The 17,263-nt window shown below is 50.0% G+C and overlaps 2 protein-coding genes across 3 annotated transcripts; one reads left to right on the forward strand and one right to left on the reverse strand.

Annotated features, from left to right (window-relative positions):
• Positions 1-57: 57 nt before the first annotated feature.
• On the reverse strand, positions 58-8,695 carry LOC131269341 (uncharacterized). Its single transcript, XM_058271693.1, has 13 exons — positions 8,497-8,695; positions 8,347-8,457; positions 7,807-8,310; positions 7,051-7,761; positions 5,718-6,925; positions 4,872-5,609; positions 4,568-4,805; positions 2,661-4,172; positions 2,297-2,418; positions 2,178-2,183; positions 1,174-2,082; positions 949-1,089; positions 58-857 (listed from the first exon to the last, which is right to left on the reverse strand). The coding sequence occupies exons 1-13, from the start codon at positions 8,693-8,695 to the stop codon at positions 786-788; spliced, it is 6,471 nt and encodes a 2,156-aa protein (XP_058127676.1). The 3' UTR covers positions 58-785.
• A 2,189-nt stretch (positions 8,696-10,884) lies between these two features.
• Positions 10,885-16,507, forward strand: LOC131269450 (uncharacterized). 2 transcript variants are annotated; one of them, XM_058271811.1, is made up of 11 exons: positions 10,885-11,966; positions 12,036-12,293; positions 12,363-12,572; positions 12,644-13,127; positions 13,208-13,376; positions 13,442-13,579; positions 13,667-13,703; positions 14,332-14,471; positions 15,002-15,901; positions 15,986-16,126; positions 16,222-16,507. In XM_058271811.1, the coding sequence occupies exons 1-11, from the start codon at positions 11,366-11,368 to the stop codon at positions 16,291-16,293; spliced, it is 3,150 nt and encodes a 1,049-aa protein (XP_058127794.1). In that variant the 5' UTR covers positions 10,885-11,365; the 3' UTR covers positions 16,294-16,507. The 2 variants fall into 2 exon arrangements, with proteins under 2 accessions (XP_058127794.1, XP_058127795.1); XM_058271812.1 differs by having other exon boundaries at positions 14,350-14,471.
• The last annotated feature ends 756 nt before the right edge of the window (positions 16,508-17,263 follow it).

Genomic DNA, 17,263 nt, shown 5'->3' on the forward strand with positions numbered 1-17,263 from the left:
GGTTGCTGTTCCGTTCGTTACAATACATTGTTTGTTTTTTCTTCTTTTCTATTCAAAGTATTTTTGTTTTCTTTTCAATCTGTAATGGTACTTAGAAAGCCAAGAGTGCCCCACTTTTCTGTCTTGTTTATCTTTTTTTTTTTTAATCTCCATCTTCTCGAAACCACCAATTCGCTAAAGCTATATTACTATGCTATATTTATTATTAAATCCAACGATTTACATTTATCTTGTGACTATGTAGACTGTATTCAGTTTGATTTATATGTGTTGAGGCCATGGCATGACGCGATTTTCTTTTCAGTTTGCAGCCGTGTGAGTTTATCTAAACCTGCTTGTATAGCCATTATTATGGAATATTCCTTCAACGGCAAGTGTGCCTCCTCGTGCGCACTGCTCCTGGCAATGTTTCTGACTGAATGTGTGTGTGTGTGTGTGTGTGGTGTTGCATATGTGTGGGTGTGTATGTGTGTATGCTTTTATGAGCATTTACTCATATCTATAACGATTATCATATTAGTTGCAAGGCCAAAGTATGAATCAATTCCAAAACAAAAATGCATTTTCATATTTATAAATATCCATACTTGCACATTTATGTATATAATATTTATATATATGTATATGTATGTATATATTTATAGTTTCATGACATTGTGAAGTATAGAAAATGTCAAGAGTGTTCGTTCAAAAATATGTAGTTACTGTCATTGTATCAGCTAGTTCCCGGTCGGCGACAACCGACGTAAATCAAATCGGCGAAACGAAGAAAAGAAATCCACAATTTAGATGTAAATGGGGTTTTCCTGTCCAGTCAGCAGGCGGAACATCGACGTCGGCATGGTTTTCATGAGTATCTGCATGGAGGTAGGAAAAGGGGGTTGAGGATGGGTGTGAACGTCATATTGAAGGCAGGTGGCGATATACATTGGTGCGAAATAGGCTTACCTCACCAACTGATGTGGCCAGCAAGTTTACAATTTTCTCGTGCGGTACAGCGACGACACTTTGGTTGTTGATCTCGATGATGCGGTGGCCGACGCGCACACCGCCCCGCTCCGCAATGCCCCCGCGCAGGAGGCTGCAAATCTGGATGGGAAAGGTGAAAGCGAGCAGGCGGTTAGAACCTCACCCTTCTAGAGAGCGACACCAGACACCGGCGGATCAACCTACCACACCGTTCTGCACGCTGAAGCCGAGCTGGTACTTGGTGTTCGGTCGCTTGATCTTCACCTCGACGACCGGGGCGCACGGGACGACGGTGAACTTGACCACGGTCTGGTTCTTGGTGTTCTTGATGTAGCCCTGGCACGTCGACAGCGGCAACCCCACCAGGCTGAGCCCGTTGATGGCGATGATCTGATCGCCGATGTTGAGCTGGCCGCAACGGGCGGCCGCGCCGGACGAGGCGAGGTTCGCAATCACCACCGTCGGCAGCATCGAGCCCCAGCCCGACTCGACGATCACCACGCCCAGTATCTCGCCCTTCGCCTTCGGCACCACCACCTCCTTCTGCAGCTCCTTCTTCGCGAAAATCTCCAGCTCGTCGCCGAAGATCTCCTGGCTGTTCAGCACCTCCTGGTAGTCCATCTCCTTCATAAAGCTGTGGTCCTCAATTCCGTTCGCCTTGAGGAACTCCATGTACGCCACCTGGAACGCCTGCCCGATGCTCTGCGCGATGAACTGCGCCTCCTCGCTCTCGAACACGTGGCAGATCATCTTCGGCGTGCGGTTGCCCTTCGGCCCACCGCCAGCCCCACCACCGCTTCCCCCCGTGCCCGACTGCTTTTGGGATGGCGTGTTGCCACCGGCAGCATGGTTCCCTGAGTGTGCGCCCACCCCGCCACCACTGACGGCTCCGCCTCCACCGCCACCGGACGAGTCGGTCGAGTCGACGTCCTGCGGTACGAAGCGGCGCCGAGCCATCAGCACCACCAGGTCGCCGATGTCGGCAATGTACGAGATCGTCCGCAGTGCGTGATCCATCATGATCTCCTTCAGGTCCGTGTTCAGCACCATTATCTTCTCGGTGGATATAAACAGATCCACCTCCGTGCTCGGCTGTACTTCACCATCAGGAGACTGCGGCAAACGATAATGGAAAATAACGAACAAAACGTTAAACAAACGTTCTACTATCGCTGTATAGCACGTCACGGTATTAAACTTTCACTTACCAGAGCCTGAAGCCATGAAGTCGATGGTCAATGACCACAAGTGGTACATAGGGACGAAAACAAAACAGGCGGTTATTGCCATTGTCAGGAATGTTAGCATTTACCAAACACAACCATACCTTGATTCGCGATACAGCTTCCTCTGCCTGCAACATTCGTGTGGATTTGGTCGGCTGTCCCTCGCAAACAAGCTGCGTCGATCCTAGGTAGCGCGCTCGGAACAAAACACCTTCGATCAGAACTGTCAACCTGTGGAAAGGAGTAATTAATCAGTCAGTTTGTCGCCAACGTGAACGGTTTGCTCCACGAATGGTTATGAGTCGCTTTGGAGGCGATTACTTACACCCAAGTAATCCACGGTATGCATTTTTTTTTTGTGATGAATCAGAAAGTTAAGAGACAAATGTTTAGAGTTTGCATTTTCGGTATGCCCACAGAATGGATCAGTTGAATAAGGGATCAGTGGAATGTCGACTGACTTACCTTCCTTGTTCTTCGACTTCCGCTTGGTGTCGTTATTGTGCATCGACTTCGACTTGGTCGAACCACCGGGGCTGCCGGAGTCGTTCGACTTGTCTAGTAGATTACCCTCGCCGAGTGAGTGCTGTGGGCTCGGATTCGGTGACGTCAGCTGCGTCTGTGGGTCGTTGGGCCCGTTGAAGTTGATCAGATTGCCGGCGGCACTCACTTTTGCTGCCTTGTGGCAGAGGGCAGATCCTCCACTGCCGGCCCCGGTGCCGCTGACGGTTCCCGCCGAGGGTGCGATCGGAGTTCCGGTGGCCGAGGTGGCTCCACCCAACTCCGGCAGTGTTGCCCCAGATGCACTGCAGCCGGTACCCGCTGTCCCACCTACCGATAGCTGGGCCGGGACGGAGGAAGTACTACCGGAGGCGGCAACCTGCAGGAAACTGCTCACGCTATGCGCTGCACCGGCACTGCGAGCACCTACTCCTAGCGTACGCTCACTCGGCTGGCCGGTTGCCGGTTTACCGTTTTGCAAGGTCGCCGTTGTGGGCGCCTGCTTGGGAGACACCTTACCCAGCAGTAGCCGAGTGCCGGTCTTGCGCTCGCTGCTCCACTGCTTGCCACCGCTGCTCTCGTCGTAGAAGCCTTGGTCATCCAGGCGCTGGTGGCCGAGCAAGCGGTCGGTCTCGAGATCCGTGTCCGGATCTTCATCCTCATCGATGAGCGCGCCGGGCAGCTTCGCCGACTGTCCGTGACTGCCATGACTGCCTATCAGAGCCTCACTCTCCTCCGGGAAGGCTCCTACACCACCCGATTTGCTTGCTCCGCCTACAACTGGCAGCGACGATGCGAGTAGCGACGACGGCGAGGATGACAACTTTCCCGAGCCCTGCAGCCCTGTCAAGCCGTTTCCCAGTATGGAGCTACTGCCGCCGGGCGCTACACTAGTCACTCCTCCGTTCGCTCCACCCGTTGTCGGCTGTTTGCCGACATAGTCCTGTACCTCCGACGTCGCTACTCGCGACCGTGGTATCCAGATGGGCGACAGGCTCGGGGCGCCGGGTATGCCGACAGCGCCAGCCCCGCTTACACCAGCACCACCGAGTGCATCTGCTGGGAATTCGCTCGAACACAAACTGTTTTTATCGAAGGCTTTGCGAGTCTGTGCACCACCGGACACCAGATTGATTGATTTCGTCTTTTGCAGACAAATCCGAATGTCTTTCAACGTCGACTGTACATCGGCGTTAGAAGCATGCAAGAGGTTGAACTGTTGCTGATTCAGCTGTGATTGCTGCGGTGGTTGCTGCTGCTGCGCCTGCTGATGGTGTTGCAACTGTTGTAAGTGACTCAATTGCTGCTGCTGCTGCTGCTGCTGTTGCTGCTGTTGCTGCTGCTGCTGCTGTTGTGGCGGCTGTTGTTGCGCTTGCTGCTGCTGTTGCTGTTGCAAACCTGTTAAGTTATCACAGTCTATCGAAGATTTCCTGTGTGGAGCTGGAGCTGGTGGAGGTGGCGTCGATTGTATGGTATCTAGTAAAAGTAAAAATAAAAATAGGTATGACGGTACGGAGACACAAACACTGTCTATATTCAACAGTAGCTACAAACTACTAGCAATTAGTTTTAGCTCATTCAGAGACGCTTTTATCACAGCCCAGGTTCCTAATTTACCTGTAGATAATCTTTATGGACTCATAGCTGTCCATGATGGATTTTTGTATCTAATCCCATTCTTCCATTCAAAAAAATGTAAAATAGCTTTTATATAGAAGATGTACCTACAGTAAATGGGGCCGAGCAAGTCAGCAAAGTAGGTTGTTCTCTTACTAACAATTATATCAATGGTAACCGAGAAAATCAAACTGGATTTAAAAAAAAACAACCATCAAGCTACCTTAATACTACGTTCTGTGAAATGTACTTACTTATAGTGTATAGTGATTCCAGTTCTGGATCGCGGTTTTTAAATATACTGGCGTTGTGAAGCATGCTTGAGTTCAGCTTTAGATTTCCCATGCGGAAGGTGTTATTATTTACAAAAAATCCTTCCACGCTAGTGCCTTGGTTCTGCTGTTGTTGATGCGATTGCTGCTGCTGCTGCTGCTGTTGTTGCTGTTGTTGCTGTTGCTGTTGCTGTTGCAGTTGTTGTTGCTGCTGCTGCTGCTGCTGCTGCTGCTGTTGTTGTTGCTGATGGTTCTGCTGTTGATGTTGTTGTTCCTTGGACTGAACTTGTAAGAGAGTCTTCTGCTCCTTTGAAGCAATGGGAGATGAGGAGATGGATTGCTTCGCCGTGACCGTTGGAGACTGTGGTCCGAGTAGCCCGTAGGCGCTGCCCGCTACACCGGCACTGCCAGACACCATCTGCTTGATACTACCTGTGACGAGATCTGGTGGCATCACGCCGCCCGTGCCGTTCGCATTGTGATTGTTCGTGTCCGAGTCGGACACGTGCCCGCTTGAGAGGCCGTCCTCCAGCACCGGCATAGCCGCATAGTACCGCGGGTAGTTGCCGGCGCTGCTCGTGAACAGACAGTTGAGCGAGTCGCCCGGGGCCTGCCCAGCACCGGATGCGGCACTGATGACGCCATTGTTCAAATCCTCGCACATCGTGGCACCCCCGGACGTGATCAGCCCGAAGTCGCTGCCGTACTGGGGCGAGATCTCGCTATCGTAGTCGCCGCAGTTGGAGTCGTAATCGGTTGTGTCTGGTGAGTAATTGAAGTTTTTGCTATACTTGCGAGCAAACACCTTCCGCCCGTCGACGCCGTCCCCGTTCACCGTGGCGTAGTGCAACGGGTCCTTGTCGCTGCCATTGGAGATGATCGGATGCACGTCATAGCCGCCGGGGTCATTGATTGCGTCGTAGCTACTCGAGCGACTCTCGTTATTGATGTACGAGTTGAAGCGCAATTCACTCTGGGTGTTCTTTGGGTGCTGCTGTTGTTGCTGGTTTTGTGCATGAGTCTCGTTAACTAGCGTCATATGCTGCTGTTGGTGCTGCTGTTGCTGTTGCTGTTGCTGTTGCTGTTGTTGCTGCTGCTGTTGCTGCTGCTGTAGTTGTTGCTGCTGCTGTTGCTGCTGTTGCTGCTGCTGCTGTTCAGGGAAGGACTTGAGTAGGCCACTCTGGATGTACACCGCGTAGTCATTTCGGGCGTCGTTGGAAGTTTGTAGCGATCCCTGCCTGTCGTCCTCACGTCGTTCATAGTCTGCACTGCAGTATCTATCACCATCGTCAACGACAGCTAACCCGACGTTCGAAATGCCCTTCAGCAAGTATCCATCGGACGACTTCTTCTTCCGCAGCATGCCTGCACCTCCGTAGTCTGCGACAAGGCGCGCCTTGTTAGTCTTCAGCTTAAAATTGTACTTCGTCAACCCTTTACCCTTGCCCTCGTCCTCCTCCTCGTCCTCGACGTCTGCCGTCTGATCTTCATCATCGTCATCCTCTTCCTGCGCCAGCGTCATGCCGTCACCGGTGTGGATCGGGGACTTCGGGGAGCGGGTTCTGTCTCGTTTTCCAGATCCGTTCACGTTACCGATGTAGGTAGTTTCGATAGCCTTTGAGCGCTCCAGCTCCACCGGATAGTCGTACTGCACGTCCAGACTCTCCGCATCGTCATCGTCACCGCTGTCGTTGTAGTCGCTAAACTTCTCCACATCCTCCGTCGATGGACACTTGAAAAATTCTTCCAACACTTTGCGTGTCTCGGAAAATTCATAAAGATAGTCGAACGTCGATGAGTTGGTCATCGGTGGATAGTTACTCGAGCCGCCCATGGTTAGCTCGTTGTCGGGCTGGGCCTGGGCGTTCAGCTGCACCTTCTCCGACATCATGTCCATCTCTGGTAGCAACGGTTTGCCCTGATCGCACGGCTGCAGCACTTCGTAAGAATGGTGCTCCTTGTCCATCCTAGTAAGGTTCGCTTTCGATACGTCTCCGCTAGCGTAGAAGTCGCCCTCGCCGTCGCTAGTTCTACCATTTTTGGGTACCTCGAACAGCATTGTCTTGTTCAGACTTGAATTTACCTGTTCCAGCAGCGAAGGGGAGCAGCTGAGTTTGGACGAAGGCGTGGGTACCGTGGACATGCTGGTTTTGTTTGGTGCCGTCAATGTCGTTGCGGCCGATGTGGACGTTGTCGCCGGTACAACGCGCTGTGGAAACCCGGGACGCGGGAGCGTCAGCAATGATGGGGAAGTTAGATTTATTTTCACACTAGACGCCAAGTAGTAGTCACTCTCGTCGCACAAATTCAGCCCAAATCGTCGGGGAGATCCGTCGTACTCTGTTTGGGGAAGAGGAAAGCACATTAAAGTCGTCCATAGATAGACGAGGAGTTCAGTGAGCGTTAGGTGATTGGGTTCCTATTTGAACAAAATGAGTACAAACACCTATTCGGCCACTACTTACGTATTATGTTGGATCCTGCGGTAGATTTGTTATCCGGTTCAGCAAACTGCCCCATCTGCTTGTCGGTAAACTCTGCATTGAGCATCAGTTCGTTATCCGTGCTCGGACTGGCTACACTCAGTCCTACGTGCGGCACGTGCTCCAACTTTTGATTCAGATGGAGCAAATCCATTTTATTGGGATGTGACTCGGCTGAATCACATTCCTGCTGCTGCTGCTGCTGCTGCTGCTGCTTTCCAACCAGCAGCGTATTTTCGTGCTCGTTTGCATTGCTTCCAAGGACTATAATTTCTTCACCCTCGCCACCGCTGATGCTCTTATGCGCGTAGTGCAAGTCACCACTACCTACCGATGGGTAGCCGTGCTTGTCCTTGCGTGTGCTGTTGTACGTTTGCATCTCGTGCTGGTAGTTGAAATACTTTAGCCTATCCTCCATATCACTCTCGTCCTCGAGCGGCGATTGGAGTACCATATTGTAGCAGTTGACCGGTTTGTAAACCGATGTGGATCCACCACGTTTCTGCTGCTGCTGCTGCTGCTGTCCGGCAACAGCTCCACTACTGGCACCAACGTTTTTCGACTTCGACGGCCCACTAGGATAGTGCGACACGGATAAATGGCAGTAGTTGCGCTCCATCCATCTGGACGCGCCGGTATTTTCCTTCTTCGAACGCTCGCTCATATCCTCATCATCCGAGAGAAGCAGTCCTCCTCCACCTCCTCCTCCTCCTCCACCTACACCACCACCAACTACACTACTACTACCACCATTGTTACCACTATTGCAATTACCGAGCGAGGCGGCCATTGATTGATTCTCGGTTGGGGAACAGGTTAGCGATGGCGGTTGATTGTTGTAGTAGAAGCCGTACCCGTCTGAGGACGAGGTACTCTTGCTACCGGATTGATTGGACGAAAGCTTCACGGTGCTGGGCCCGATTCCGGCGCCACCAAACTTATCCTTTAACAGCCCTACCCCCCCGCTGCCACCGCCACCGCCGTAGTGGTTGTTGTTGCTGCTTCCTCCCCCGATGTTGTTGTTGTTCATGCCGCACGCATTCAACTGCAGCGCCTTGCCAACGGACAATTCCTTCTCGGCGCCGAATTCAAAGTCGCTCGATAGCGCAGGAACCACCGATGGGCCGTGGTTGGTACTACTGGTGCTGGTGCTGCCATTGTTGTTACCGAACGGATTGATGTCGATGTAGACCTTCGAGGCTGCAACCGCCGCCGCCGCCGCAGCCGCAGCCGCCGCCGCCGCTGCCGCCGTCGAGGCGCTCGAGGGCGGCGCTGTACCGACGGTGGGCGTACTGGAGCGCGTCACGTACGTCGCCAAGGAGTGCGTGGAGCCGAGCGACATGCTGCCGACGTCCATCGTACAATTGTTGTTCTTGTTACTACTTCCACCTCCACCTCCACCACCACCACCACCACCACCACCACTACCGTTTCCGTTCACGCACGCACTGCTGCTACTGCTGCTGTTCATAACATAGTGATATTCACTGCGCGGTTTGCATTTGGGGAAAAGTAACGAAATTTTCTGCTCACTGAAACTTAATGCGGACGCATCGTTCGACGCACTACTATCGTGTGTCAGCACACCTGTCGTGTCGTTACAGGGGCTGCTGCTGCTGAAAGGCATGGAGGAAATAGTACTGCTATCATTTTGGTCGACTGGGGTGCTGTCTACTGGTGTCGAGGATGACTTTTTATCAAAAACAACAGTTGAACTAACCATAATTAACCGTCACGGCCCGCTGGCGCTGCAGTGGCCGCGTGACTATCACTGTGTAACTGTGAAAAGGATAATACCAGCGGGGCAAGTAGATCGGTAGAGAGAGAAAGAGAGACACAGATAGAGAGAGAGAGGGAGAGAGAGAGAGAGAAAGAGAGAAAAACGCGAAAAACTGCACTGGGTTAGAGCTCGGCTAGTGTGTGGCTGTGATTTTCGCGACAGTGTACTGAAAAGTAGCACACCGATGTCGTGGAAGAGTATGCCCTAGGTTGGAGGAACTGAAATGTAACAAGGCAAGAAACGTACTTTTTAATAACGGCGCTAATTTACTGTTCCCAATCGCTGCCTCCACAAGGACTGGATCCTTGTCGCCGCACGCTAGCAGAATGAGTAGCCAATATATTGGTGGTAATGTAATGAGCAGGCGGTGAACGAACGAACGAACGTTTTGAATAGAACTAGGGGGGAGCCGAACAGAAAAATCGATAATTGATCCTTGCACAAGCTAGGGTGATTTGCAGGAATGACTCACGGAAATACGAAAGAGGGTATATTGAGCAGACACGTCCTGCCACATTCTCTCTTTCGCTCCTTGCTCTCCCACATTGATATCCTGTCTCGTGTGTGTGCGTGTGTATGTGTGCGTGCATGAGCGTGTGAGTGAATGTGGGTACCAATGTGTGTATGCAGGACAAATTCCTCTCGCGTATACAGCGCATTTTCCCTAATTGAACATACGAACGTGAAATAACATATTTTTCCATATGTATTAGGTTCATGAAAATCTGCTCGCCATTATCGCATGTTCGCTGGAAAATTTACTAGAAATTTCCAGTCGAAACGGTTTCATCTACATTTTTTCACGAACACCTAAACACATACATAAAAATATGCGTGCGATTGAAAAGTTGCACCAAAATTGCTTATGAAAAGATATTACGAAGGACTCGAGCATATGCACGCGACCTCATATATACGAAAATATTTACATACGTACGTATATATAAACGAATACACATACATATATAGGTACTTATACATATACATGAGTTAAATATACTTTGGTAAGAAAATGTTTTGCAAGCGAAAAGCTTTGAAACAGGATGAGCCCCTAGCAGATTCCTCCAAATGTGTAGCACATGACGAACACAAACGATGTAACTTATGTCCTTAAACACTACATGCGAGGAATGTAATGCATTGCATAACTAAAATAACTGCAAAGCTTACGAAGTACGGCCAGCGATTGAAATATTCGACCATGGTAACACTTTACTATTGTTGTAAACTCTTACATCTCAAACTGTAACTTGACACACTATTCTTCTAAAGGCTTCCTGCCGACTGTGACACTCCGTTTTTCGCCGAAAGAAATTATGGTTTCATTGAACTTCTGTATGAATTCATCTGTTTACCACACATACTGATTCACACACAACCCTACAGCGCCTTCATCGATTCGGTTTCGCACCCCCCTTACTTTTTCAGCATGTAATCGCAGCGCTAGGGGACGTTAAATTCAATTCCATCGCTGTTGACTTCAACATTGGAAGTGCCCCGGATCTATTGTTCTCTTCCGGTCGATAAACATTTTCTTTAATTTTTTAGTCGCTGCGAGGTAAACCGCTCTTGCAACCCGTCAAATGTAAACTGAAAATTTGAAGCCTCGCTGCCGGATGGTCCCCGCCACATGTGCCCCTCAAGTTGTCCGTTATCATTTGGCGAGAAAGAAAATCCGTCCCTTGCACAAAATGGGAAAGTAAAGGTTACAGATCTATGCGGGTTTTATTGTATCTTAATATTAATTTCTTAAATTCTTTCCGCCATTTTAATTCCTGTATGGATTCTTCTTTTTTCCCCCCATTGAGAAAGGATCATAGATCCCAACGTACCAAAGGATGGTCGTGTTTATTATTGTTCAAAGTTTGACAGGTTGACTGTAAAGTGACGTTTGTATCTTGAAAAGCGAACGCTCCTAGTGATTTGCTTGCTTCGCATCAGCTTGACATGTGTTTACGATGTTTATTGTAACTAGCAATAGCAAGGACGGAGTGAATATCGGTCGTCCACACTCACTGTTTTTTTTTTAACAAGATTTCTATCCGGAGAAATGCTAAATCGGAACCACTTGGTGCGGAATATTAGTGCAATTTAACGCTATTACTTTTACATCCTGTTTATTTACTAGTTACTGAATGTTATTCCTGCAGTTAGTTTATAAGGCTAACATTCAATCGATTTTTCACCACATACTGAGCGTTTCGGTTTAGTTTCGTGTCGAGCGCACGAACACACAGAGCAACGAGCACATACCAAATCAGCCAAATATGATTTTCCATCTCTTGGTTTGTTCTTTCCAAAGTTAAATATAATGCAATTCATAATATATCCCTAGAAAAAGTGTCATTAAATTATGCAATGGCAATCAAGACGGCCAAAGCGAGCCTACATTTATAAGCAATATTGGAGAAAGTGTATCCGCACGGTTGTTCAACAGAATGCATTAGGGCATCCTACAGCACGGTAGCCGAATTTAGGGTTTATATGTTGTTGCTGTTGAATAAGTGAAACAAGACCATGTACTGCTCTAATGAGAACAAACCACCCAATCAAGGCGCGCTCGGTGATACACAGTCCGCAGCGATGCGTCCGTTTCATCCGCACGGCCTCTACGCTGACAAGGACCCAGAGTTGCACTTCTGGGAAAGTAGCCATGGCACAAATCAGAACACTACCCCCGTCAGCACCGTGCTGCACTCACCGGAGCCGACAGCGCTGGACAGCGAGCCGAAGATGCGCTTTCAGAAGCGCCATCAAATACAGGTCGGCCGGAGTCCGGTCGGCAGCGGAGGGCACAACGAGAGTAGCGATTCCACCACCGCCTCCAGTCCGGTCCTGCTGCATGCCATGGCGTCCTATGGCTTCGAGCAGTGCCATCACTCTAGCAACAGCATCGGTGTCGGTGCGGGCGGTGGTAGTTTGCTTCCAGTCGCACCGCCATACTCAACGCAATCGATCCTGTCGGACGGCGAGATCGTCGTGTTCGACGATATCGAGACGAACTGGCCTTCGTCTGGCGGCAATGGCCCGGAAATGTCTATCTACATAAACAGCGCGGCTATGGTGCAGAGCAAAGAATCGAACACGGAGCGGTGTTCCAAAACTCAAACCGTTATAGGTGAGTGCGCGCCCGAGTTGCAAGTAATGCCAACCATCGCAAATATCTACATCCTCTTTATCTGCACAGGAGGCTTAACCATTGCCGAATACGAAGGTTCGCCGCGACGCTTCGGGACCACTGCATCGAACAGTGTGTACTCAGCGCCGGATGGGATGATTTCATTCTCGAAATCAGGTAGCGGCAACCTACCGCGGCCCGGATTCCCGAAGCGCGTCAGTAGCTCCTCGCTTGATCGGGACGCACAGGAGGACGAGAAGCCAACGCTGATCGAGCTGGACAAATGCAGCGACGAGTTTAAGTTCTACGATAAGCCAAGCATTAGCTGTAAGTAGCGTATTCACGTGCCCAACCTAGCAGCGGTGTTTGATTGATGATAGACCACCTTTATTGTAGGCAATGACTCAGACCGTAATGCATACGATTTAGATACCAAATATTATTACCGCCAGCAAACCGCGGTCGACGGAGAAGATTTCAGCACGGGGTCAGGCAATAGACGAAAGTCACAACACAACACTACACTTTCGCCGGAAGCGGACAGTGGAAGGGCGACTTGTGGGGTTGACTTCGGCGCAACGCCTTCCTACTCGACCAAAGACTATGGTTTGTATTCTTTTGCCGCACTTCGCGCATCAAAACAACAGGCTACTATCTTTCTCGTACCGTTCGTACAGGCAGCAGAGGTAAATACGGGAATGCGAAACCGATTGGAAAGGAGATTCTTAGCGAACCGTGCGTCGAGTACGAACAAATGTGCAATAGTATGCCAATCCTAGAGGATGGCCTCTCCAGCGGGCATACGTCCGACTCGGAGAGCAACGCCATAGCCAGTATCGGCAACGGCTCGCTGCTGATCGGCGACAGTGGCAACGTGTATGAGCCGCAGAAATCGGACGATTTGCTTACCGCTAGCGGGAATACGCTGTCCCAGGGCAGCCGGTACCAGCACCATCAACAACATTACCATCAAACTCAAGCGTCAAGCGTCAAGAACGGGTACAATAGCGACTGCCTAGCTAGCAACATTCAGGAGGCACTGAACGACATCAAGTCGACGCTGCAGAATACGAAAATACTTCCTACGCACGGGCGTCAGGACCTGCATCATGGCGAGGAGATTGGAAAAAACGAGGGTGCATCACCTGTCTGGGTGCTTAGGTACCGGATATGCGACAACAATATACTCCTATCCACCGAGATTGAAATGTTGATGAGACTAAACACTTCTCCCCACACAGATCGGTGGAACGCGAGGCGGAAAACGATTTGGCGACGGGCCCGGACGGTGGAGCCGCGCGACCAGCGAGCAACATCGAGGCCGACGAGGAAACGGACACGGATCTGGAAACGGATCGCTTGCTAGGCCACCAGCAAAACATCGGCGAGATTAATTATTTTGAAAATCATGTAAGTGTGTTATATTCTGTTGAGTTTTCCTCGCTACATAATTTTTCTCCCCGTTTTTCTTGCAGAATTCGGGCGAATCGCATCCATTGAACGTCAGATCACCTTGCTCCTCAACGCTAGCGAAAATGAAACGATACCATACCGCAATACGGGCCGACAATGAGACTTACTCGCCTAGTGATGTTCAGCTAGAAAATTTACCGGTGAGGAAAAGCATACTTCATTTTCGCGGTCACTTTACAATCGAATGGAAGTATATAAAGGTTATGTTTTCCCTCCCTTTCCTGCAGGAAATCGACAGCAAGGGTAGGCACAAAACCAGAGAAGGTAAGCGTTTTGCCGTCGGGAGGCCCATCTTCTTGAACCATACTAACAATCCATTGCCAACATTATGCGCAGCTACACAAATCACAAATTAAATTATCAAAATAGTTCCGCTAAAGTTTTTAAATGCCTTTCATGCTTTCACCGTGTGAACAATTACCGCGCGTAAGTGAATCGTCCATTATGCAGCTTGCCTTGACTCGCCTGGTCATCTGCACAGTACATCTCGCACTTCCTTCCACGCACTCTCCGACTTCTTTGGAAGCTTACCGTATATGCCTCGTTCAGCCTTGTCAATCCAGAAGCCCCGTGATTGTCGGAAAAAGAATCATTTAGTCGAAAGAAGCAATTATGTTAAATATGTTTAAGAGTTCGAAATAACCATTGAAAACTACCTTTAAAAGTTGCTACGTGTTTGATAGAAAATGTATGTATGTGCATGCATATTAAATGTATCTACTCGAAAAGGCCGTGCTTTAGTTTGAATTTGTGGAGAAAGACCACTTTGTAGTGACTTCTCCCGGATCGTCCACGGCGAACGAGGCTGTACTTTAGTATTTCAGAAGCATAATGCATGATGTAGTGTTAGCACTTGATGGTTTTGAAATATTTTCTTCCTTCCCTACACCAGGCCTTCTGGATCCAGCAGTATTGATCGAAGGGGTGCTGTTCCGAGCCCGCTACCTCGGCTCGACGCAGCTCGTTTGCGAAGGCCAGCCGACCAAGTCCACGCGCATGATGCAGGCGGAGGAGGCCGTTTCGCGAATTAAAGTGAGCAATAGTTTGAGCTACTTCACCTGGTTTTACTATCTGTGCTTTTTGTTTTTCTTCACCCATCTTTATCCTTCCATCTCTCTTACGCTCGTCTAACTTCATCTTGCCCTAGTTTTTCTATCACTGTCGTAGTATTTTCCTCCCCGTTTTTCCCGTGCTCTTCTGTGTCTGTTTCGTTTCCGTTTCTTATTTATTTATTTTCCCTCTCGTTTGCTTATACGTTTGTAATATTAGTTAACTTTTGTACGGGTAGCCCATACTAACCGCATACTGTATGTTATTCTTTCCTCTTCTCCTATTGCTTAAACATAAAAAAAAACAAATCAATACGAAAACGATATGAACAAAAAAACAAACACGAACAAACCTCCCACCGGCCGCGCGCTAATCAATCGAAAATACAAAAAAAATAACTCGCATTTCAATATAACCAAAAAACCCCCAAAATGATGATGGCTAGGCTTTGGTAAGATGTTGTGCCCTATTCAATAAACCATTGAACTGAGACTTTGCTTCGTTTGCCGCAGGCCCCGGCAGGCGAATCGCAACCGAGCACGGAGGTGGATTTGTTTATTTCGACAGAGAAAATAATGGTGCTGAACACGGACCTGAAGGAGATCATGATGGATCACGCGCTGCGCACGATCTCGTACATCGCCGACATCGGCCAGCTCGTGGTGCTGATGGCCCGGCGCCGCTTTGCCGGCTCGTCCGGTGGCAATAATGGAGCGGCGAGCGGCGGGGATAGTGGTGGGGCCACTGCTGGCGGGGTGCCGGATGCACCGGCGGAATCGGTCGGCACCGCCGAGAGCCCCGGCCGCAAGCGGACCAGCAGCAGCGGCGAGGTGGGCGCTAAAGTGGGCGCCAACCGCACGCCGAAGATGATCTGCCACGTGTTCGAGAGCGAGGAGGCGCAGTTCATCGCGCAGAGCATCGGGCAGGCGTTCCAGGTGGCGTACATGGAGTTCCTCAAGGCGAACGGAATTGAGGACCACAGCTTTATGAAGGAGATGGACTACCAGGAGGTGCTGAACAGCCAGGAGATCTTCGGCGACGAGCTGGAGATTTTCGCGAAGAAGGAGCTGCAGAAGGAGGTGGTGGTGCCGAAGGCGAAGGGCGAGATACTGGGCGTGGTGATCGTCGAGTCGGGCTGGGGCTCGATGCTGCCGACGGTGGTGATTGCGAACCTCGCCTCGTCCGGCGCGGCCGCCCGTTGCGGCCAGCTCAACATCGGCGATCAGATCATCGCCATCAACGGGCTGAGCCTGGTGGGGTTGCCGCTGTCGACGTGCCAGGGCTACATCAAGAACACCAAGAACCAGACCGTGGTCAAGTTCACCGTCGTCCCGTGCGCCCCGGTCGTCGAGGTGAAGATCAAGCGACCGAACACCAAGTACCAGCTCGGCTTCAGCGTGCAGAACGGTGTGGTAGGTTGATCCCCCGGTGTCTGGTGTCGCTCTCTAGAAGGGTGAGGTTCTAACCGCCTGCTCGCTTTCACCTTTCCCATCCAGATTTGCAGCCTCCTGCGCGGGGGCATTGCGGAGCGGGGCGGTGTGCGCGTCGGCCACCGCATCATCGAGATCAACAACCAAAGTGTCGTCGCTGTACCGCACGAAAAGATCGTCAATCTGCTGGCTACTTCTATCGGAGAGGTACCCTTTCGGAACAACCATGCTCCCTCGATCTCTCTCTCTTTCTCTCTCAACCAGTGTTACCTTTTCTGTTCTTTGATTTCTTCCTTCGGTAGATCCTGATGAAAACCATGCCGACGTCGATGTTCCGCCTACTGACTGGACAGGAAAATCCCGTCTACATCTAGACGACACACAACCCATGCCCATGCCGACTGAAAGCTTCCAATCGAAATACACGGCAGACGATAAAAAAAAAGAAATCGATACGACCCCTTCGCTGTTACCGATTTATTGCTGGGATGTGGCACTATTCTTAATCCAGAGCGAAATTGTTAAACATTCTTGTTCATTGACAAATAAAGTAACAAACAAATCTCACTAGTCGCGTCTGCGTGGCTTCAAAACTACTTCGCAGTGTCGTTCGTTTGGTCACAACCTTTGGTTTATCGATGTCATTGAAAATTATCTTCACAAGGATTAACCTTAAACAATGTATTACAGTGCATATTTTTTCGGCAACAAGAAACTATTTCCTTCAGCACATTAATAGGCACGTATTTTAATGTGTTTCTAGGACTATTTCATGAACAATACTGTCACGAAGATGTATCTTATAGGTGATTCGGATCCGCCAGCTCCACGTTTGCTTTTTACAATCTTTCTAAGAAGTTAAACGACAGTGAAAAGCCGCTCGGGGACCGCTGCAACGATATTGGAGGGAAAAGAGAAAAGAAATTCACTTGGTACACCTTTTGGACACTTAAGTGATACTTGGTTTTATTCAGCACACGAGTAGAAAACATTATAACAACATGTATTTATTTATTCGCACTGGAATAGATACTATGGATGTGCTAGCTTTTTTCTTTCCTCTTCCCGTTGTTTTTTTTTGCGCCTATACTCCGGACTGGATTTCGGTTAATTTCCCGGTTCAATCTTAATGTTTCTACGGTTTCTACGGTAGCGTTGGCAAGCCGCTTTTCGCGCGTTTTTGCTGTTATGAGCTGTCCCCTATGTCGCTTGTACGACGCGTACCGCAGGTCCTCATTTAACGCCACCTTGACGGTGCTCGGGGCCACGCCAACGTCTCGCGCCAGGGCCCGGATGCCGACGCCGGGATCGGCGGTCACCCGCTGCTGCAATCTGCCAGGAACG

Source organism: Anopheles coustani, chromosome X, assembly GCF_943734705.1.
Source record: "Anopheles coustani chromosome X, idAnoCousDA_361_x.2, whole genome shotgun sequence".
NCBI lineage: Eukaryota > Metazoa > Arthropoda > Insecta > Diptera > Culicidae > Anopheles > Anopheles coustani.

Coding starts and splice junctions, on each gene's coding strand:
- LOC131269450 (XM_058271811.1), top strand. CDS start 11,366: ATGTACTGCTCTAATGAGAACAAACCACCCAATCAAGGCGCGCTCGGT. Junction 13,128..13,207: donor TCACCTGTCTGGGTGCTTAG/GTACCGGATATG, acceptor CTCCCCACACAG/ATCGGTGGAACGCGAGGCGG. Junction 16,127..16,221: donor TGGCTACTTCTATCGGAGAG/GTACCCTTTCGG, acceptor TTCCTTCGGTAG/ATCCTGATGAAAACCATGCC.
- LOC131269341 (XM_058271693.1), bottom strand. CDS start 8,695: ATGCCTTTCAGCAGCAGCAGCCCCTGTAACGACACGACAGGTGTGCTG. Junction 1,090..1,173: donor TCAGCGTGCAGAACGGTGTG/GTAGGTTGATCC, acceptor TTTCCCATCCAG/ATTTGCAGCCTCCTGCGCGG. Junction 858..948: donor TGGCCACATCAGTTGGTGAG/GTAAGCCTATTT, acceptor ACCTCCATGCAG/ATACTCATGAAAACCATGCC.